Genomic DNA, 22,953 nt, shown 5'->3' with positions numbered 1-22,953 from the left:
AAGGACGAGGAAGTAAAAGAGAATGAAAGAATTTCCAGAGAACTCTTTACAGTATTCACCACTAAGTGACCATGAGTTGAATACATTCTTGACTAAAGAACTGCAAGGAATTAAAAATTCCGAAATTCTGGGTGCTGATGGCTCATGCTTCTAATCCTAGCTACCCAGGAGCTGAGATCTGAGGATCATGGTTCGAAGCCAGCCCAGGCAGGAAAGGCCATAAGACACTTATCTCCAATTAACCACCAGAAAATTTGAAGTAAAGCTGTGGCTCAAAGTGATAGAGCACTAGTCTTGAGCAAAAAAGCTCGGATAGGGTCTAGGCCCCAAGTTCAAGCCACACCACCAACAAAAATAAAAATAAAAGGCTGGGAATATGGCTTAATGGTAGAGTAACTCGCCCTAGTAACTTGCCCTGGGCTTGATTCCTCTGTACCATATAAACAGAGAAAGCTGAAAGTGGTATTGTGTGGCTCAAGTAGCAAAATTCTAGCTAGCCTTAAGCAAAAGAAGCTCAGGGACAGGACCCAGGCCCTGAGTTCAAGCCTCAGGACTGGCAAAAAAATTAAATTAAAATAAATAAGTAATAAAAATTAATATTAAAAATCTCAGCAATGATCCATAAGGCAAAGTAGATAATGAAGGAGGAAGTGATTCTCTGTAAATGATTAAACAAACAGAATTTAATCATTTGTAGAAAAAACAATTCTGACACAACAAAGTAAGAGTAGTATCACATATATTTATCTGTGTTTGTCTAAAGGGGTGAGAAGGTGAAAAATCCCACTGGTAGGCCCTGGTGTTTGCAGTAATAACACGCTAGGCTAGCAGGGATAAGGCAAGGTGTGCACTGGCAATTTTCATACTGGCAGTGGCCCAGTACAGCACTACCACTAACACTAACTATGCTTTATTTCCAAAGAAATCCTTTTTGCTTCCATCACTACCCTCTTCTTGCAGTAAGATGTCACGGGACAGACTAATATCTTGTGCGTCTGATTCTGTAGCACTTTTTAGTGTCTAGGGTTAGTTTCAGATCCAAAGTTCTTGCCTGAAGCTCTCCTAGTTCCCAGCTATCAGTGACCAGTCATGCTTTGGGAAGGGCACTCAACATCACTGTTATGACCCCTCTCCTGATGATAAATGTGTACACCTGCTTCATCCCCCACATTAAACAATCATGGACGAATCATTGGCTGGCATCCATGTCTAACTCACTGCTGTAACTCCTATATACCTTGCATGCTAGAAATGTTGCTGACAATTTGTGAGATGAGTGGCCTAGAAAAGGACTGATAGAGATGTAAACAGGTGTCACAGTGGTATCCCCTGGGATCTCCTCCCTGTGGGGACAGAGGCCAGTGTTTGCCAGGGGTAGAGTCATCTGTCACTCTAAATATCACTCACTGCCCTTGGTTTATTTCCTATCTCTTCAAAGAGCTGGTCCATGTCCAAATGGATGGATCAGCCATCTGACTAGTAGTCAAGGGACCTGCATTGCTGGGAGAACAATAATATATATAACTACTAGGGTTTGGGTATGAAATATCCTCTGAAAGGCTGGTGTGTTGAAGGTTTGATCCCAATCCTGCAGTGTTCAGAGGTGGAGCTTTGACTGTATCATGAGGGCTCTGACTGGATTGATGATTTCATCCACTAATGGGTTCAGGTATGAACAGACTTTTGGAAGGTGGTAGCACTATGGAAGATGAGGCCTAGTTGGAGAAAGTGGGTCACTGGGGTGTGCCTTTGAAGGGTAAATCTTGGCCTGGTCCTTTCTGTGTTTATACTTCCCAGCTAGCACAAGGCAATCAGCCCAACTCCCTAGGCCCTCCACTGTACCTTCTACACCAGGATTCTTTGGTTCTCCACATGGAGCCAGGTGAGCATGGACTGAAACCTCTGGAACTATGAACAAAAAACAAAATCAAAATCATCTTTTCAAGTATTTGCCACAGCAACAAAAAGCTAACACAACAATCATACAAGAAAATGCATGAGGGGCTGGGAAGGTGGCTCAGTGGTAGAGAGCTTGCCTTGCATGCATGAGGCCCTGGGTTGGATTCCTCAGCACCACATAAACAGAAAAAGCCAGAAGTGGTGCTATGGCTCCAGTGGTAGAGCACTAGCCTTGAGCTGAAGAGCTGAGGGACAGCACCCAGACCCAGAGTTCAGGCCCCATGACCGGAAAAAAAAAAAAAGATAGGAAAAAATAGGAAGTGGAAATGTGGCTCAAATGCTGAAGCACCAGCGTTGAGCGAAAAACCAAGGCAAGAGTACAAAGCCCTGAATTCAAGCCTCAATACCAGCACAAAAAAGACAGAGAGACAGAGAGAGAGAGAGAGAGAGAGAGAAGAAGGATACATAAGGATACATATATCTACTATAGCACAAATCTGTAGTCAAACTTACACTAAATGCTTTACATTCACTATCTCATTGATCCTTACAGAATCTTTGTAAGCAGGAGTTGACAGATAAGTATCTGAAATCCAAAGAGATTAAAGTGCTGCTCCAGGCCCCAGTTATGAAGAGAAGGAGACAAGATTTATCCCCCATTGTTTGTATCCCCAGAGATTCTGCCTCTAGTCACACATTCTCTGCCTCTCAGGAAGTCTACAGGCAAACATTTCCTGGCCATACCTTGCATATCAAGCATTTCATAAATCACTTTAGAGTCAACTTGAATTCACCTAATATGTTATTTATGAAGCCCAAAGTGGTAAAAAAAAAAAAAATTAGGATTGCCCTGATAAAAGCAGAAAGTCCCTTTGAACTTAAATTTAATGTTTCTATCACAATAATCTATCCTGGATGACCCTGTTTATTGTCATATACACTTCTCTGGAGAATTTCAGAGACTCATGAAGGGATGTTTTTAAGTCAGGTGCACACCATGACTAGATTGGCCTATGGCCTGACCTAGCCGTAAGCAATTTCCTGGTACTATATATGAGATCATTATAAAAAGGATTTCACTATAAATAGGAAGCTCACCCAGACCCTGCAAGTGGGATTCAAATAGAGATTCTGCTTCTACTTATGGGAAATTGAGTCCTGCTTTATAGAATAAGATGACAAGGAAGGTAAAGACCCCAGTGGTATTTTGATGGCAGCATCCACAGTGATAGATTTGGTTTACTCTTGATTAATGTCCATGGACTGAGATCATCAGAGATACAAGTGAGCTGCCAAGAAAATAAAGTGAGCCTTAAGTGTCTAGGAATTTACCTGGGGGAGATAGCTCTATAAAAGCTCAAAGGAAACTTTAAAAAAAAAAAGTGAAATCAAGAACAAAGTTCACGAAGAAATTCAGAAAAATAAAGAAGATGGGAGGGAGCATTCGAATAACTTAAAGCAAGACAAAAGAAGGGCCAGGTCTCAAAGAGTCTCACCACTATGTTTAGAGAAGGGTAGGCGGGTATTTGAGAGGAGCTTAGTGCATGCTATAGGACTTGTGCGTTAAATCAGGTCTTGCATCTACAGCAAACAAGGCCCCAGATCTTCCATAAAACTACCACAAACCAGGCTGTCATCCCCCCTCCCTCCCTGCCATGATCACTCACAAAGCAAATGAATGCCAAAGCAGCCTAGCCGCCAGCAACAGCCCCCTCTCCCTGTCATCTAGGTTCTCCAGAGACCACCAGAGCCATACCCCAGGTGTCCCGGGGCAACAGGAAGCAGGCCAGAAGTTGAGGCTTCTCCTTGGCACACACACAAAGGCATAGCCTCACATTCTGAGCAGATGCTCAGACTGCCTGCCAGGACTTCAGTGTGTAAAAGCATGAGGCCGTGTTCAATACACACCAAACCCCAACCCCAGTTCAGCAGCTGTTTCTCTGGGGGAGTTGTCTAGATTGAAGGGGGGGGGTGCAGTCCTTGGGGAATTTGGGACCAGTGAGCAGAGCCGTCAGGAAGAGATGCACCTCTTCTCACCCCCTCTTACTTCTTCCCCTAGCACCCTCCATGGCTGACAGCTCCCATGTCCCTCCACTCCACAGGTCTGACACGTTTCCATGGCAACTAGAATCCTGGGCTCCAACAGCTTCTGCTCTTGCCACCTGTTATTACTTCATCTCTCAAGTGTAAAGCATCCTCACCCGGTGCCACTTGGTTGTGCAGAGCGCATCTTTAGAAGATGAAGGAAAAAGGAGAGGGAAAAGAGGGTATGTGGAAAGGTAGCCAAAGGCTGGCCACATAAGACACAGTGCACAGGACAGGCTAGGAGAGACAGCTTTAGGGACAGGGAGGTTAAGGAGGGAGGGTGTCCATCTATGTGCCTTCCCTTCAGAATCAGTGAGCAGGCCTCTGCCATAGCCCAACTCCTTTCTCCTAACCTTTAATGAGGGCCACAGGAGGGGTGGGGAAGCAGGCAGCAAGCTGGGGAAGGGAAGGCAGCCGGGCAGAGATCCGAGCAGTCCCAATGTAGAGCAGAGGCAGGAGAGGGTTAAAAGTGGCGTGATCAAGACAGTGGGGAAGGCTAGGCCAGAGGGCAAGCATCAAAGCTGGGATAAATGGCCTTAATTCGCATGCTCTGCTCACCCCAGTCCTACGTGGTTACTCATATAAATTATCCCCAAGGTCTGACACCTTTTGTTCCCCTGCTTCCCTAGAACTGATGAAAATATAAATCCTGTAGATCCAAGGAATAAAGGTGTTGGGATCCCTTTCAGGCTGGTTTTTGGTCATCTCACAGAAATCAGGCTTTGCCCCCAGGGCTCCAGAGAAGACAAATGATGCTTTCCACCCCAGATATGCAGAGCCAGCTGGGGGAACGGACACCAGGGACCACTCATCATGTGACTTTTAGACCACAGGAATCCTTGGGAGCAGAGAACTCACACACCTCCTGCGACACCATTTGGCCACCCGATGGCAAGGAGAGTGTGAATACATGGGAAGCTGCTGATGCAGAATAATCCTGGGCACTGAGATTAGTCTGTCTGGAGAAAGGAAGGCCGGGGAAGCTTTAATAAGTCTTCAAGTTTATAGATGAGACTGATAAATTGCCACACTCTATACTGTCAAGGACAACATGAGACAAAATGAGCTGAATGGAAATGAAAGCAGCAAAACTGCTGAGCATTAGAGGGCCAGGAGCTGGTGGCTCACACCTGTCATCCTAGCTACTCAGGAGGCTGAGATCTGAGGATCCATTTGAAGGCAGCCCAGGCAGGAAAGTCCATGAGACTTTAATCTCCAATTAACTACCAAAGAGCCAGAAATGGAAGTATAACTCAAGTGATAGTGCAGTAGCCTTGAATGGAGAAGCTAATAAACAGCTCCCAGGCCCTGAGTTCAAGCCCAGGACCACCACCACCACCACCACACACACACACACACACACACACACACACACACACACACACACACACACACACACACGAATTTCAGTGCCTCAAAGCTGGATCACCTTTATCTCTGAAGTTGGTTGTCAGGTATTACTATGGTGATGAATAAGATTAAGCCAGCTGCTCCCAGCCCTGTTTTGCCAAATCTTGACTCTCATCCACGATCAGCTGAATTAGATCTGTGGGCGGGGGTGGGGAGGGAGAGAAGGGGGTACAGCGGGAGCCACTAGAGCACCAATATCTCCTTCAAGGGCACATCTCCAATGACCTAACTTCCTTCCACTAGGCTCTGCCCCCTAAGGGGTCCACCACCTCCCAATATCATCATGGTCAGAGGACCAAGCCTTCCCCACATGGGCCTTTGAGGAACATTCCAGATCCAGACTGCAAGCCCAGCTTTAGTAGGACATGAGGAAACCATGTCACCTTGACCACACACACACATTCTCTGCTGACGCTGTGCTACTTATAAATCAATTTATATAATCTTCATTGGAGATGGATGCTATCAATGTTTGCATTCTGTATCCATGATATTTGAGGTACAGGAGGTTAAGAAGTTTGTCCAAGATCAAACATTACTAAGTGGTTGCTTGGCCCTGCATCAAGGTAGTGTGGCCCTCAGCCGGACCATAGATACTACCCTCCCATGAGTACCCGCAACCACACAGTTGGAAGAAATCAAGCCCGAGATGCTGGCAAGGCCTAATCACTTTCTAGGTCAAGCCTTCTCAAATTTTGCCACGTAATCACTTTGGAATCTCATTAAAATTCAGATCAGAATTCATAGATCCAAGGTAAGACTTGAGATCCCAGGTGTCTTACAAGCTCCCCAGTGAGGTAACCAAATGCCAAGGTTTATCTGTAACCAAGGGATTCCCAGGGGTGGGATTTTTCAGCAAGAATGGGTGAGATGCTCACCAGGGTTCCAGGTGGTGATGCTGCTGCTACTGCTGAAGCACATTGCAAGAACTGAAAATGCAGACCCTCATGGTGAGATATGTGGATAGACTCACTTAGGATGAGAAGCACTGTAAGCACAGGTGTGGGATAATGTATTATACCTTTAAGAGATTGCTTTGACCTCTCCTCAGAGAATAGACAACAAGAGACAACAGTAGAGGCAGAAAGACCACTAAGGAAGGTGTAGTGACCTGGACCTGGGTGGAAATGGTCAGTGGTGGCCAGGAGATGGAAAGAAGGAATCAGATGTACAGTCTATTTTTAAAGGGGGAGCTGTTTTCACTTCAAGCATAAAGCATCCCCGCTGCCCCTCCCACCCCATAAATAAAGTAAGTTCATAAAAAGAAAGAGAAGAGCTAGGAAAGATGATAAAAACTGAATGAGAAAGAAAGATGGCAGGAAAATTATTAAATAACATGTGGGTTTTTTTCCCTATTTCAAAATTATTTATCAATTGAAATGTCAAAGAGAATCTGTATTGGCAGGGTTGAGAGCTATGTATCATCATAACCAGCTAAAGCTATAAGTTTTGAAGAACACATGTGCCTGCTACGGATTGAAGTGTGTCCCCACATACCCAAAACCCCTAGGTTGAAGCACTACCTCCCAATGTGATATTTTCTGGATGGGGATCTCTGGGCAGTCACAGGTTTGTGAAGGAGGGGCCACACAATGGGATTAGTGCTCTTGTGAGCCACCAGAGAGCTAGCATCTCTTTCCCTCTAACCACACACACACACACAGCAAAGGGCAAGTGAGGACAGACACACCTACAAGGTGATTGTCTGTAGTCCAAGGACAAAGCCCTCACCAGGCCCTCACTGGATACCAACTCTGTTGGCTCCTTGATCTTGGACTTTCATCTCTAGAACTTTCTGTCAAGCTACCAGCCTGAAATTTTGTTGTGACATCCACAGCTGACTAAGGCCGTGCCTATGCATGCATTTTTGTCTTCTTGAAAAGCTACTGTATAATAGGACTCATTTGACAATTGGTCAATAGGTGAAAATTAACAGACATCAGAGGGTCCATGAGAAAGATCTAGGTTTGGGCCTGGAATCCATCACTTGAGGTCCATTCTCCTGAAAGATGATTGTTGTCAGCCTCAAAACCCATCTCCTTGTATGACTTGGGACATATCTCTTCAACTTCTCTGAGTCTCCATTTCTTCTACCAAATAAGACCCCAGCATATGCCTCATGGATTTGTGAGCCTTCTATGGGATGATGTGAGCAAAGTGCCTGCAGCCCACTATGCCTTCCATCATTTTGTTTCTTCATTTCTTTTCTATGTGCAAAATAATTGTATTTCTTATAAAGTAGAAGGGGAAAGCCCAAGGCCTAAATAAGTAAGTTTTCCCTGGAAGTTGGCTCAAGTTTCATGAGTTTGCATTCGCAGTCCACATCCCTAAGTATATCCTTTAATCTGTATGTACCAGGGCATCCTAGAGGGGTTTAGTGAATGAATGAGGTAAACACAGCATGAGTAGCATATTCAGAGAGGTAGCAACAATAACACTAGCATTGTTGTCTCCATTCCTGCACAATTAATCGGGACTCTTCAGTACAGATTTTCTCGATAATTATGCCAAAAATGTGAGACAAATCAGAGGCTCAGAATGGTCAAGAGATAGGCAGACACCCAATCCCAGGGAAATAGCATTGCGAATAAAAGAGAACTACACTTGGCTTGGATTCTCTTCCACAGCTGGGTTTGATGCAATTGTCTTATTTCCCCAGTTACTCCAGAAGTGCTCTAAGGGCACTGACCCATATTAGATCTTCCTGGAGTCCCAGTTACACTTATTCCCACGACAAGGTACACATACAGTAGGTGCTTAATGAACACCCAGGTTCTACCTATGCAACAGGATCAGCATCCACATCTAAGAGTCAGCAAAGAATGTGCTAGGGCCAGGCCAGGCTCTCGCTAGTTCTGGCTGATGCCCAACACACCCCCTTCACAGCTTCACAGAGACAGAAGAGTCCTCTCCTTTTGCCTCAGACAGAGCCCCTGGGGTCACCATGTGGTCACAGACGTGTTCTGTGGTTCCAGATGGGACAGAGATGGGAGGATCATTCACAGCACCAGACACAGGACCAACCCTGCCCATCCCCAGCCTCTAAGACTTGCAGCAACCCCTTGAGGTCGGTAAGATTATGATCTGTGCTTCGCAAATGAGGCAACTAGGGGGCAAAGAAAGATGAGCAACTGGCCCTCATTTTCACAGCAGTATCCAGCAAGATGGTGGAGTCACAGGTCACCCTCTGGAGTAACAAAACAAAGCCATTCTCTTAGTCTCTGGGTCAAGGGTGTGGATGACCCATGGCTAGCAAATTACCTCAGGTACTTTTACCCCCACAAGGACTAGAGCAAGCCCTGAGGTTCTTTGTTTTGTAACCTATAAACTGGTGAACAACTCATCTGAAGAGTATCTGTTCTCAGTTTCTACATTTGCTCTTTGGGAGGGAGGGGACAGGCAGGGAACAAGGGCCCCAAACCTGAATTCTCCTCTATTTCCCCTCCAACCAAGGCTGAACTCTTCATGGCAAAGCTTGGTAAGTGCTTGCCTGCACAGACTTTGTGGCTTTTCAGACATCTTTGTAGAGTGATCCAATTTTTTTAAAAGCACGTTCCCCAGGTAAATGTCTCTCTGTCTCCTAAGCCAAACTAGTCACTCCTAGGCCGTCTTGTTAGAGGACAGGAGATGTCAGAGGACTAACATCTAGAGATCTTCTCTATCCGCATGGCACTGACATCATGTGCTGCTTTCAGCCAATTTGCACATTATCAGACTAATTTCCAGATTATCTAATCAGCAGACATTACCCTTAATCAATTCAGTTCTCCCCTTCCAGCTCCTCAGAGAACAATGTGCCCTCCAAAGGTAGACCAGGGCTGGGTGCTCATGTGTTCTCCCTCTCTCCCTCTCTCTCTCCCTCTCCCTCTCTCTCTCCCTCTCCCTCTCTCTCTCTCTTTTCCTTCCCTCCCTTCCCCCTCTCTCCAGAAAGGGTAATTTGGTACCAGCACACTCCCACTACACAGAAGAATGATGTCCAGGGACCTATGACACCCCAGTTTCAATTCCATAGACCTGGCAAACAAGCTTGAAAAACATCTTACCAAGCCATGCTTTAAAATGTCATTTTCTCAGAATGAACTCCAGGAAATGGAAACAAGAAGTTTTCTCTTTGTTTTTGTTTTCTTTTCCTTTTGTTTGATCATTTATCTGTCTTTCAAAGGGTATAGGGGGGCACAGAAATGGAGGGAGAAAGGGTGAACAAATGTAGCAGTGATGCTCACTGGATACTATGTGGAAAATGAACTATGCAACTCGTGAGTGGGGATGGGAGGGAAACACTGGGAGGAAGCGAGGGGAGAGGTAACAGTGTCCAAAAAGAAATGTGCTCATCACCTGACTTATGTAACTATAACTGTACATCACCTTTATAATAACACAAAATTTAGGAAAAACAACAAAAATTAAAATACCATTTTCCTCCTAGGAGCTGTATGTATGTAGTTGAGAGAATGTTGTGTTTATTTATGTATTAAATAGAAGGGCTATGTCACATAAGACTCCAAGTGAATTTCTTTATAAACCATTCCCTTTTACCTTCCAGTGACTGCTGCCATGGTTGCCGTGTCCTGCGGGGTACAGAGGACATTCTAACAGTGATCCCTGCCTATACTTCCTCTTTCTTCCACAGACCTGAAATTCAACACTACTTACAGACCCAAATCCAACCAACACCCCATGCTCTTTCACATCCCTTGCCCACTCCTACTCCATCTTGGAACCTGGGAGGTCCTCTACCTCCTCAAAATTCCTCCTAGGGTTAACTCGGGAAATCCTTTGCAAATCCTTTGGTGCAGTGTCCTCAGGTTCAGTGTGCACAACAAGATCCTAGAAGGGGTTTTCAAACACTACAGACCTCTCTCAGAGGACGTCAAGCACTGGTGGCTCATGGCAGTAATCCTGGCTACTCAGGAGGCTGAGATCCAGAGGATCACAGTTCAAAGCCAGCCTAGGCAGAAAAATATGAGAGACTCCATTTCTAAAATAACCAGCAAAAGGCTGGACTGGAGGCATGAGCCAAGTGATAGACCAATACCCAAGGAAGAAAGCTATACAAGCAAGCATGAAGACCTGAGTTCAAACCCCAAATGGTGGAACCTGAGAACCTGAACTTCCACTGAGTCACCAAGCCATGCTGATGCCACTCTCAGACCAGATCTACTTTAAGACATGGAAAGTATAACCTGCCTTTAGTCCTTAGAGTCTTCACCCTCTGTACACACTGACTAGTCAGGACTGTGAACTACTCAAGGACCCAGGCACATCTTATTTCTATCTGTATTGTCCATTCCTGCATATAGTCAGTATTCAATACGTGAGTACCAACCCAGGGATGGATGGATGGGTGGGTGAATGAGTGGATGGATGAGTGGGTGGATGGGTGGGTGGATAGGAGGGTGGATAGATAGGTAGATGAATACAAGAGTAAAAATGATGGATGAGTGGATGGATGGAAGGGTGGGTGGGTGGGTGGATGGATGGATGGATGGTGGGTGGGTGGGTGGGAGGGTGGATAGATAGGTAGATGAATAGATGAGTAAAAATGATGGGTGAATGGATGGAAGGATGGATGGATGGATAGGTGGATAGGTGGGTGGGTGGATGGATGGATGGATGGATGGATAACGTTGAATTTATTTACAAATTGTTTGTCATCTAAGACCAGGACTTTGTAAATGTATATCTCTGTCCTAAAAATTATCTTGAAAACCTCACCACAAAGAGCTGGGATGTAGCTCAGTGGTGGAATACTTGCCAAGCAGGAACAAGGTCCTGGTTTCCATCCCCAGTCCCCACTGTGTAGAGAACATAAAAGAAATTAGAGATGAGCTCTGAAATTGTGGGCCTGTGCCATTGAGGTTTTGGATTCTGATCCTGCCTGGCAAAGTTGCCCTTAAGGGGTCCCAACAGAGTGGTTCTGAGCAGTGGCTCTTGGGAGTCCCGGGTCCTCAGGCCCTCCCTCCTTGTATTCATGCATAGCTCTGTTTTTACATATCCCAGTGTAAGCTCACGCACCTATGCACACATGCACATGGGTGCGCTTTCATGTGTAGAAAGTGACAAGATGAAGGTAACAAAAGAAGTGGAGCAAGTGAAAGGGGAGGGGCCCAAGGGAGAAAGGTGCCATCAAGAAAAGTCCACTCTCCCAAGGGTGAGTGAGTGAGGGTCTGAGCTCCAGCTCAGGCTGGAGGCTGTCTGCCGTTCACACAGAGAACCCAGAGCCCATGGACAGGGGGACATGGAAATGGATCCTCGGGAGAAAATGTGAGGCTAGGGGAGAAACAAAGGCGCGAGCACATCCTCTGGAAGGGGCAGGAGGAGGGCAGGAATGGCGGTCCACCGCTGAGCTGGCAGCTCAGGGCGGCAGCTGGGGGAGGGGAAGGTCAGTGCTGGCTCCAGAGGGCCATCCTGCTCTTTCAGCCACAGCAGGGGCAGCAGCAAAGTGCCACAGCCCTGCTGCCGACACAGTTGGTAGGGATGGAGGGAGGGACAGCAGGAGGACCAAAGTCGAAAGGTCTTGATGGCTGCAGGTGGTGCAAACCAGCTGCCTATGGCCCTGCAAGCTGTGGGCCTATTTTTTTCTTTTCATTAGAGTAGCCGGGGTTACCCTGCAGCTCTACTAAAGGGGGGAAGTCAGCATTTCCACTTTGACAACATCCAGACCTTCCCCCACGGGAACCACAGATTAGCCTCCTGGATTAAGCTCTCCTGACTCCCTCCTCCAAAGCCGTGTGTGTGTGTGTGTGTGTGTGTGTGTGTGTGTGTGTGTGTGTGTGTGTGTGTGTGTGTGTGTGTGTGTGTTGGAGAGGGGGTGGGGATGGGGAAACTGAGACTTCAAGATGCTGCTGAACTGTCACACTGAGCTCAACATGCAGCTCTGGTGGCATTTAGAGGCAGGATGGATGGGAGCCTACCCCAACAGTAGGAGCAATTAATGACCGGGTATTAATAATGTTGGCAATTAGCACTCACAGGAAGATGGGAGGGGGGAGCTACTCACCAGGGGATGGTGGGAAGAAACAGACAGCACACAGGGAGCAGGAAACAAATGGGTGGGCTGTGTGGCACATAGAACTCAGGGAAAGCAGTTACCTTGGGGTTTGTCCTGGGTACATGGGGACAAGGGAAGATAACTTCTCCAGACACCAACAACCTGTCCATTGCACCCCTTCTCTGTGAGCAAAATGGAGGGTGATCAGAGTTCTCAGAGAAGAAACTCTGAGGACAGGTCATGGAAAGGGTGCTCGTGAGAGCTCTGGAAACTTCTCCATGTGAGAAGACTCCAGATCAGCCCAGAAACAGCCGTTCCAGTCTGGGAGATTTAAAAGCTGTGGCCAGTCAGATTGTCCTTTAGGAAGAAATGCTTCTTATAAGGTGGATGAGAAAGGAAAAGGGGCGGGGAAGGGGGGGATTCCAAGCAAGTATGTCACCCATGGCCTCACAGAGAGAAAAGGACATCGGACATTTCTTTTTCTTTTCTTGATACTAATCCTGGGGCTTGAACTTGGGGCCTGGGCACTGTCCCTGAGCTCAAGGCTAGTGCTCTACTCCTTGAGCCACAGTTCCACTTCCAGCTTTTAATTCGAATATAAGCTTTTAATTGGAGATAAGACTTTCCTGCTTGAACTGGCTTTGAACCATGATCTTCAGATCTCAGCCTCCTAAGTAGTGAGGATTACAGGTGTGGGCCACTGACATTAGACATTTGTCAGGGAGGTGTCTCCAGGGAGGAAGAGCAATAATGGGCACTGCTTCCTCACAAAGCAAGGTCATGTGTCCTCATGGGAAGGCACGAGGAGGCAGAAAACATCTATAGATGAGGGTACAGAAGGACATCCTGATGAGCTGAATAAGATATGCCATTACTGGCTCAGAAGCCAATAGCTAACTTGCAGGAGTGCAGGCCCAACGGGGGAGGAGATTGCCCCATGCTACCTAGGACCTGCAGTTTCTCTGAGCTATTGACAAAACCACCTGTGTACACATGTGTGGTGTGCACACACACACACTCACACACACATGCCATTCATCATAGTAAGGCTACAGAGAAACTAAGTCAGAGACCAAAGAGAAGCATTCCAAACCCTACCAGAACACAATGGTGAGTCATTGAAGAGACAGAAGACAAGATGGAACTGGGTAACTGAGAAATACATCTAGGCTAATAAACACTTTACTGAAATAATAATCGCTAATAAACACTTTCTGAATCCCATCCCAAATCAAAGCTCAGGGGCAAAGCACGTATCTAGCAAGTGAAACGTCCTGAGTTCAATTCCCAGTACCAAAAAAGTAAAAGATAAAAGTAGAACAAAACAACAACACAATTAGATCAAAAAAGGTAAGAAGAGAGACCAGGGAATGCAAGAACCAGCCTCCTGGCTGCAGGGGTAAGATACTTTCCTTTCTGAAAGATGAAGCAGTCTCTCCCAGAAGAAAGTCAAGAGACCTCAGGACCAGGTACAGAGGGGCCTGAAGCTATTAATCACATCTTGTCTTGCTCTTCAGATTCTACCCCAATGACAGTGGAGAAGAAAACAAGTATCTGTTATATTAAAGGCTGGACTCTAAGTACGAATTAAAGAAAGATGTTTCAGGCTGAGTCATATTCCCCCAATCTGAATTCCTATGTTGAAATGTACTCCATAGGACCTCAAGATGTAATTTGGAGTCAGGGTCTTTGAAAACCCCGTCTCCTACTGGCCATGTCGAGACCACCAGGGTAGGTATCTATCCAATCTGTTGATCTTATAAGGGGTGGAAATTTGGACATGAAAAGAAATGCCAGGGCACAGGAGCAGAGAGCAGAAAGGCCATGTGAAAGGCTGGACAGCCAATGCATGGGCATCAGTGAGCCAAGGAGAGACATCAATGAGCCTTGATCTTGGACTTGCAGCCTCTAGAATTGGGAGGGAAAAACAAAACAAAACAAAACAGCATCTGCTGTTTGAACTCCCAATTGGCGATACTGTGCTCAGGCAGCCCTCAGGAACTCATGAAGAAGGCAGTATGTTACAAGGGGAAAGTAGGGTGGATCAAGGAGCCACTCACAAATTCAATGAAAGGTCTTTCGCCCCAGATGTGTTAATTATTTGGTGAACGTGCCCCACTGACATAGGTCAACCAAGTTAATTGAGATGCACAAGAGATGTCTTTAAATCCTGGAGTCTGAATATTTTTTAAAGATCTGATGGGGGTGGACAGATGGGAAGTGTAAACAGAGGAGGCAACAATGCTTGATAAGAAATGTACTCATTACCTTGTTCATGTAATTGTAACCCCTCTGTACGGTATTTTCACAATTAAAAAAAAAAGATCTGATTGATCCCTTTAATTGTATGAGATGGTTCACTTTAACAATTCCCACCACCAAACCTTGTGAACATTTTTTTTAAACAAAACCACAGTGTGTGTCCCCACATATTCCTAACCAGGCAATCTCAAGATAACCAATAACTTGAAGCAAGCTCAAAAAGATTCCATTGTCACATAACCATTGGGGGGGGGGGGGTTTGTACACTCAGAGAACGTAATAGATGTTTGAGAAGCAAGTCAAGTGGTATACACTACTTACCCTTTGGATTCCCTAACTCATAACTAGAAGTTAAGAAAGGAACAACAAAGAAAAGCAATGAAAACTCCAATCTGGGGTTGGAGGCGTGGCTCAATTGGTAGATTGCCTGCCAATGAGTGGTGCACAGTTCAAGTCCCAATTGTGGACACGGGGAAAAAAGAAAAAAGAAAAAGAAAATCCCAAATGCCACATCTGCGCAAACCCTATCTGCCATGTTGACTGCTCAGGCAAAGAGCCTTAGCCCAAATCATGATCCATAGAACAATGCCACAGCAAGAGGTCCACAAATATTAGATGTCAATTTTAGAAAAACAACAACAACAAAAGAATATAGAAAGACTCGTGGTAGCCAAGCAGACATTGAGAATGTCTGTCCCAATCCATACACCTAAAAGCCATCACAGCCCAATGGGTGGATTTGGCATTTGACACTGGCCAGGTAAGGCCCCGCCCCTTCTATTGAACACTCCTACCCTCCCTCTGTCTTATAACAACCTTGTCCAGTTCACTCTGTCTGTGGTACTGCACCGCCAGAGGTGGTGGCTTGGCTAAGCTGAAGAATCCAGTCACTACAGGGACACTAAGACCAATCAGGGTTGCCAGAGAGAATGCTCTGCACCCTGCCCGCCCCAGTCATCATCCCAGCCTTCTAAGAGGAGACTCACGTCTGTGGTTCTCGTTTCTGTGGTTAGGTGGGGAGCGGGTCTCCTGATCCTGGGCTTCATCCCCCTCTTCGCTGGCCAGATGGGTGTGCGCATAGTGATAGCTGAGGCCTGGCCGGTTCTTGTAGCGCTTCCCGCAGACTAGAGAAGAAAAAGAGGGAGAAAGGGGAAATGTCACCACCGTCCACCATTCCTGCAGACACTTCTTGCATTCTCCCAGGCAGCGATCCCCAGCTATCTCCCCAGTCCTCAGTTGCCCTTTGAATGTAAAGTTACAGTGACAGTTATCCTCACTCAACATGTACTTGGCATAACCAATCCAAATATCCACAGGCACTGGGGTATTTGTAGACAGAAGATGTATATGAGACCAGAAACGCTTAGTGACTTGCCTAGGAATACATAGCAGAGCCACCAGCAAACCCAGTTCTCCTGGGTCCCTCTGCACTGCTCCTTCTACTATCCTGTGATCTATTCTGTTTGACGAAAGAAACCTTTTGGTGGTTACTTGGAGATAAGAGACACAGACATTTCCTGCCCAAGCTGGCCTCTGACCATGATCCTGAGTAGCTGGGATTACAGGCATGAGCCACCAGCACCCAGTGTAATAATAATAAACAGGTTCCACTCGCTACTATGGAAATCACAGAGCTAAGGCATCTTTGGCAGATGAAGCGACCAACACCCACATTTATGACCTCAGCACCCCAGACAGCCTTTGGTACCCCATCCTGTAATGGGGTGCTCACAATCACTCTCTCTCAAACCGGACAGCTTGAGACAAAGGCAAGACACAATATGCATATGGAGCTAAGAAGGAAGAAGGTAGCCCTGTCCACTGGCTGCTCAGGATGTAGGAAGCAGAAGGGTGGCTAGTTGATCTAAAGTTAGAACTACCAAACTCAGCCCAAATCTCAGCCTCTGGGGGAATGGATGCAATCCCAGCTGGTTCCATCCTCCTTCTTTTTATTTTTGTCAGTTGTGGGGCTTGAACTCAGGGCCTGGACGCTGTCCCTCAGCTCTTCAGCTCAAGGCAAGCACTCTACCACTTGAGCCAGCACCATTCCAAGCTGGTTCCATCCTTCCCATCCCCAGGAGGCAAGGTAGAGGTCTTCTTCCGGAGTATGTCCAGTGACAAGTCCCCCACTCCCCTGGGGCTGAGGTTGACAGTGTGTACCAGGTTGTGTACTTGCCACATGAGGTAGAAAGATCCAGATGTCAACATCAGGCCTGAATTGGGTTCAAATCCCAGTTCCAAGTGCCCAAGTTCAGTGATCACATGACCCTGCCCCTGCTTCTACACCTTACCCAGTACCTTAGCACTTCTCCTATTCTTGCTTTCTCTACCAGCTTCTTCTGGGGGGGTATTTTTGTTAAACAGCCATTGGCAAAAGTGATAGATAATCTCATCTCTTCTTTCCCATGCTTGTATTAACTATTGTGTCTTAGCTTTATGCATTCTGAATACTCATTGGGACAATATTTATAAATAGCAAAAAATCAAACATGCCCTATTTTAAGGAAGTTGGATTTAGTGTTTCACTGTTTAGAATGGTATAGGTAACTAGGGTTTGTTTTCTTTTAAACTTGTTCAAATGGAAGCAGCTCCTCTTATTCCACTTTTAGAGTTTTATTGTAGGAGAAATTAGCTGCCCTTTCTGCTGCTTCTACAAATATATAACTCTCCTCTCACTTAAGGACGTGGTGAATTCTGTTGGATCCTGTTATTGAACCACTCTTGCATTCCTAGAATACATTCCTTTCGGTGAGAGGATATTATTCATTCAATACACTTCTGCATCCTATTGGCTAATCATGTACCTGCACTCAGATTTGACATCCATCTACAACTTTGGACTATGGTTAGCACGCTTCAATTTTATAGTTATGTCAACTTCCAAAAACAAATTGAAGTGTTTTGCTGTGTGAGATTGGACAAGATATATAATCTTTCTGCCTTTGCCCAGAAAATGAGGATAAATAACAATACACACTTATATACGTAGTATTCGTAAAGCATCTCACTTGGTGGCCAGCACATAATAGATGCTCAGTGAACTGTAAGTGACATGTTAGGTGCTAAACACTAAGAGAGGCATTTTGATCCTTGCTGCATAATATAGTCATGGTGTAGAATCTGGCCATTGGTTGGACTTCTTTGATAAGGTAAGATGAACATTTGAAATGCAAGTTCATGATCTAACAACTATAAATTCAAGGCTTCCTCTTATAAGATGGTACTGCACATCTCAGTTCCATATGACTAAGGAAGATTGGACCCAAAGAAGCCCCTGCGGTGTACTCTGGGCCTGCTTGTAGCTTTTTCCATTTAACCTTTTATATGATCTGCAGTCAATACACAGCAAATTATGGAGCCATTGGATATATACACATTTAGTCACCAAGCATAGTGATGAGGAATGGATCTATTAAATGTAGTAAAGTTATCAGCAGTTCTACAAGGAGGCCTTGGCCACCTCTGCCCATTAGAAACTCCACCACATTTCTTCTGTGCTGTTAGTAAGCCAATTTCTGTGTTTTCCGTAATCACAGAAATCCAGAATCTTCCTGGTCACCTGATCTAACCATCTAGTCAATTGCTTTGCTCCCATAAACTCTGAAGACCTCTGCTAGGACAACTCCACTACCCCTCACAGCAGACACTATTCGGATCTCCTTGGTCCACCATTATGTCCAAGCTGAAGGCCTCCCTGACAACCTGTTTCCTATTAATTTCATCTTAACATCAATGACTCCCCCTCACCTCTTGCCTTGCACATACTACAAGCCCTATTTTGTTGAGTAGCTGATGGATGAATCTAAAAACACCTTGTGGGAAATGCCAAGCAACAAGGGTGCGGGCAAGCTTGTAGTATCTGATCCATCTACAATTCATTTCATGGGCGTGGCTCTTAAAACCTACAGTGCTCCCTCAACTTCCTTCACACTATAAAGAACCACTCTTTTTAGAATAAATCCTTTTTGCTAGAACAGAGATTCTCAAAGTCAAGTCCTCAAACAAGCATCATCAATAACCACCTGAAAACTCATTCTAGAAGCAAAGTCTCAGGCTATACCCCAGACCTACCAAACCAGGGATCATGGACATAGAGGTTAGCTATTTAGGGCTGAACAAACTGGGTGACCCAAGTGACCACTAATGTTTGCAAAGATTGACTCAAGGCCTGACTCTGCCCACCATAGGTCTACTTGTGGAGGGATATGGCCTATAGAAGCAGTGGAGATAGCCGTGAGACTTGAGGTTGGCTATTTAAAGAACCAAGCTCAGGAAGCACAGGGAAGTCCTGGAAGCCAGGACTCCTTTATGAAGAGCCCTCTGGATGAAACTGTGTGTGTGTGTGTGTGTGTGTGTGTGTGTGTGTGTGTGTGTGTGTACTGGCACTGGGGCTTGAACTTAGAGCCTTGCACTTTCATTTAGCTTTCTTTGCTCAAGGCTAGCACTCTGCCACTTGAGCCCCAGCTCCACGTCCAGCATTTTTTGCTTATTAATTGTGGGAAAGAGTTTCACAGACTTTCCTGCTCAGGGTAGCTTCAAACTGTGATCCTCAGCTCTCAGCCTCCTGAGTAGCTAGGATCACAGGCATGAGCCACCTGTACCTGGCTAGAACTGAATTTTGTCACCTGCTTGAACAGTGTCATTTGTTGAGCACTAGATCTTCAATTCAAAAAAAATGTATTAAACACCTAATACGTATATACCCCGTCCTGTGGTATAGGGCAAAGATAAACTCCCTCAGGGAGTTGACAGTTTAAGAGAAGAGACAGGAGATGGGGTAAATACAGCTGTGAACATGTACAGTAAGAGTGAAGCTGAGCTAGGAGAGATGGCCTCCCTGAGAAGAAGCCCCTGCTCAGCATGTGTGAGATGAGCAAGAACTTAGCAGTGGAGAAAGCAGGCCAAAGCAGGCTGGGCCCAGGAGCACAGCCATCCAGCACCACAGCGGGCCAGAAAGCTGGAGGGGTTGGGACAGGAGGAGAGGGCTAACAAGAGAGGCTGCTGGGGGAATTTTACCACATTAATCTGACCCATGTTACAACACTACTTAAAGTGATAGGGCAGAGGATAAATTGGAAGACGGTGACAGGCTATTTTCATTGTCTCTGGGGCAACAATAAAGACTTAGGGTGGAAAGAAAGCATAGGGGAGGGAGTAAAAAAAGAGTCTGAAAGAAAAGAATGTAAGAAAGCAAGGAGCAGCACCAGGGGCTCACATCTGTCACCCTAGCTACTCAGAAGACTGAGATCTGAAGACTGATTCAAAAGCAGTCCAAGCAGACAAATCCATGAGACTTACCTCCTCCAATTAACCAGCAAAAAGCCAAAAGTGAAGGTATGACTCAATTGGTAGGGAGCTAGCCTTGAGCAAAAAGCCCAAGTGAGGGCCCTGAGTTCAACCCCCAGTACCAGCACACACACACACACACACACCCCAAACTAAATAGAAGATGGCAGAGAAAGAGAAAGGAATTTTTTTTAAAATTTGTTAACAAGACTCACACTAGAACAAGCAACATAACTCAAAGGAAGATTTCAGGACAGCAGTAACAATGAGGCCTAGTCACAGCGCCTGCCACCAGCTACGAGTACTCACTCCATGGCAGGACCCTCCAAGCATATCACGTGATCATGCTCATGGTAACCTGAATTCTCATCTTAAAGATGAGTAGACTCGGGAGCCCAGGCAGAACCATGTTAGTGTCCGATGCCTGAGAAGGATCAAGAGGGGTGGAGATGAGAAGGATCCCCTGGATGTGCCAATTAGGACAGCCACTCAGTGAGAGTGGGCTCTGAGACTTCATGAGCAAAGAGGGCTAGGATGCCCCTGGGAATGAGGGAGGAGGAACAGAGCCCAAAGAGGGCTCCAGCTACGCGAGGAGGAGAGAGGGCAGCTGTGGGCGGAGGCTCCACAGGGATGGGGGAGCTTGGGTGCTGCTCATTCTTTTCTGGGGAAGATCTGTGAACAGGTCTCCCAGACTGAAGTGAGGCAGTAGGAGGGAGGGTAGTTTGAAAGGCTGGGTTAATGGAACAGATGTTGACTCCAAAACAAAGCATCTAACCCCAAGATTTCCAATGACGTCATCCCATGGGGCAAAGAAGTGTGTGTGTGTGTGTGTGTGTGTGTGTGTGTGTGTGTGTGTGTGTGTGAGAGAGAGAGAGAGAGAGAGAGAGAGAGAGAGAGAGAGAGAGAAAGGGACAGAGAAACTGACAGACATGGAGACAGACACAGACCCAGCCTTCCTGACGTATGTTGGTTGAATTGCATCCAACCAGATTGTTACATTATGATAGGAAGAAACACTTGAAAATCCTGCTTTGGCCAACTTGGAAAACCTGGAAATGACTGTACTGCTTCATCTCTTGTAGTTAATCCTAACTTCCCATCACTCCAAGCACCAGGGCCCAGGTTCCCAGGCACACAATCTGGGCATCCAGACCTACTCCCGTGATGCTCTGCAGCCACCATCTTGAAATGTTTCATATACAAAGGTCAAAAGGCTCCTCATTTTCACTTTGTACTGGGCCCCACAAATCATGTAGCTAGCTCTGGAAATCCATGGTGGTTGGGGATGTAGATCTGGGACTAAATTACTCCAACTGATGACAAGAGAACCACTAAGATGAACCCACATCCTCACGCAGCTCTGAGTTGAGGGTAAAAGTCCCTTCTGAGGTCACCTTGGAAGTCTAGCTGGAGTGGCTTGCCCCTTGTAGGCATCATTCTAGTGTGAGCAGTTCTGGCATTGGTTTGGATCCATCTTATCCTCTGAGAGGCAGGATCAACAGTGGATATGTGGGCAGGCTCTATTTGAGCTGGCTAGGTTCAACTTCTGGCTCTCTTGCTGACCACCTGTGTGATCTGGGGTGAGCCACTAAACGCCTCTGTGCCTACATGTCCTCTCTGAAACACAGGGCTGCTCATGACAGCACACTGTAGTGAGAACAATACAACAGGATGATTGAAAACAAGGCTTGGCTTAAGGTAAGTCCCAGTCATCATGGTCAGCCATCATCATTGCTGGCCATCAAAGGGACTCAGCAAACAGAATAACCCCAGGGGCAGATGTGTGTATGTGGGGGGGGGGGGGGGGGGGGAGGGAAGGTTGGTAGAACACAAAAAAGAAGGTGTGGGCAAAAAAGCATTCTGAAAATAAAGTATTGGAACCATCTGCTATCTCTTTATCATGTCAGCAATCTCACTCTGGAAATATCTGTCATGCAGGATCAGACCGAGCCCCAAGACTGCTGAAGCATGCAGAGTAGGCCTGGGGGGGGGGGGGGAGGTGGGAGGAGGCTCCAGTCGGTCTTCCCCAGGGCAGATTCCTTTGCGTCATGCACCTCTGAAGCCATTACCCCTGGGACCAGTCAGCTCTGCCCATGCCCAGCCTGAGTGCCTGCCTGACACCCTGGCAGGCAAGCACCTGGATCTTCTGTTCTTGGCACGGTATGTGAGGACAGCAATGGCCGTGACAATAAGGGCAGTCCAGCTTGCGCCTCTCTCTCTCCCCCCCCCTCTCTTTTTTTCCCTCTCTCTCTCCCCCTCTGTCCCCCTGGGGCGGATCCATCTGTCAAGCTGCTGAAATAGCATTTGCCCACATCCCCATCCAGAGCTGGCTTTTCCATGCAGGACCTCCTGGCTGGGTTCTGCATGCATTTGATGTCACCCCAGAATATTTACAGCACAGTCCCCCGCCCTGCCACCTACCTTAGTTCTACCCTAAGCATTCCTTGCCTAGAGAAGGGGTGAAGAGAAAAGGGGAGGGGGGTGGTGGAGGAGCAGGGGGCCTCGGGCAGTTTGTGTGAACAAAGCCGGTTGCAGCCGACAGCAGAATCCTTCCTGCCGGCGAGAAGCGGCCGCCTTCCCTACTGATAACTTAATGACTCTGGCACATTTTCATCAGCCCAACTTGGAGCCCACAGTGGGTATCTGCGCCAGTGGTTCCCAGAGACTGAAAGCAGCGGCGGAAAGCAATTATGGATGAACGTCCGAGAAACAAAGCGCAGGCCTTGGGAGTTACCAGCCACCTCTCTTTCTCGGCTCTGCCAGTGCCACTGACAAGAAAGAGAACCCAGCCCTTTCTCTCTGCACACCCTCTGCTGCGACCCTCACCAGCAGCCTCTGGCATGTGTGGGAGCCTGGGGGGGGGGGGGGGGTAGGCACGGCGGAGGGGGGCGGGGGGCATCATGCTTCCAGTCACTCTGGCAGCATCCTACAAAAAGGCTCAGCCACAGCGTATGAGGCACAAACCCCATTTTACAAATGAGGAAACTGAGTCAGGGGGAGAGAGGGAGGGGAGGGAGGGC

General features: G+C 46.7%; 1 protein-coding gene across 3 annotated transcripts in view; it reads right to left on the bottom strand.

The window, feature by feature from the left end:
• Positions 1–22,953, bottom strand: part of Dpf3 (double PHD fingers 3) — a 201,632-nt gene that overhangs the window by 14,774 nt on the left and 163,905 nt on the right. For 2 of the 3 annotated variants that reach the window (XM_042692793.1, XM_042692794.1), the window contains exon 7: positions 15,634–15,771. In XM_042692793.1, the coding sequence (XP_042548727.1) occupies positions 15,634–15,771 (138 nt within the window). Of the gene's footprint in view, positions 1–1,842; positions 1,909–15,633; positions 15,772–22,953 lie in introns of all 3 variants that reach the window. The other variant, XM_042692792.1, reaches the window with a different exon arrangement.

Source organism: Dipodomys spectabilis, unplaced genomic scaffold, assembly GCF_019054845.1.
Source record: "Dipodomys spectabilis isolate Male_0828 unplaced genomic scaffold, ASM1905484v1 ptg000157l, whole genome shotgun sequence".
Classification (NCBI taxonomy): Eukaryota; Metazoa; Chordata; class Mammalia; order Rodentia; family Heteromyidae; genus Dipodomys; species Dipodomys spectabilis.
The sequence above is the reverse complement of the archived record's forward strand: the minus strand, read 5'-3'. Positions and strand labels throughout refer to the sequence as shown.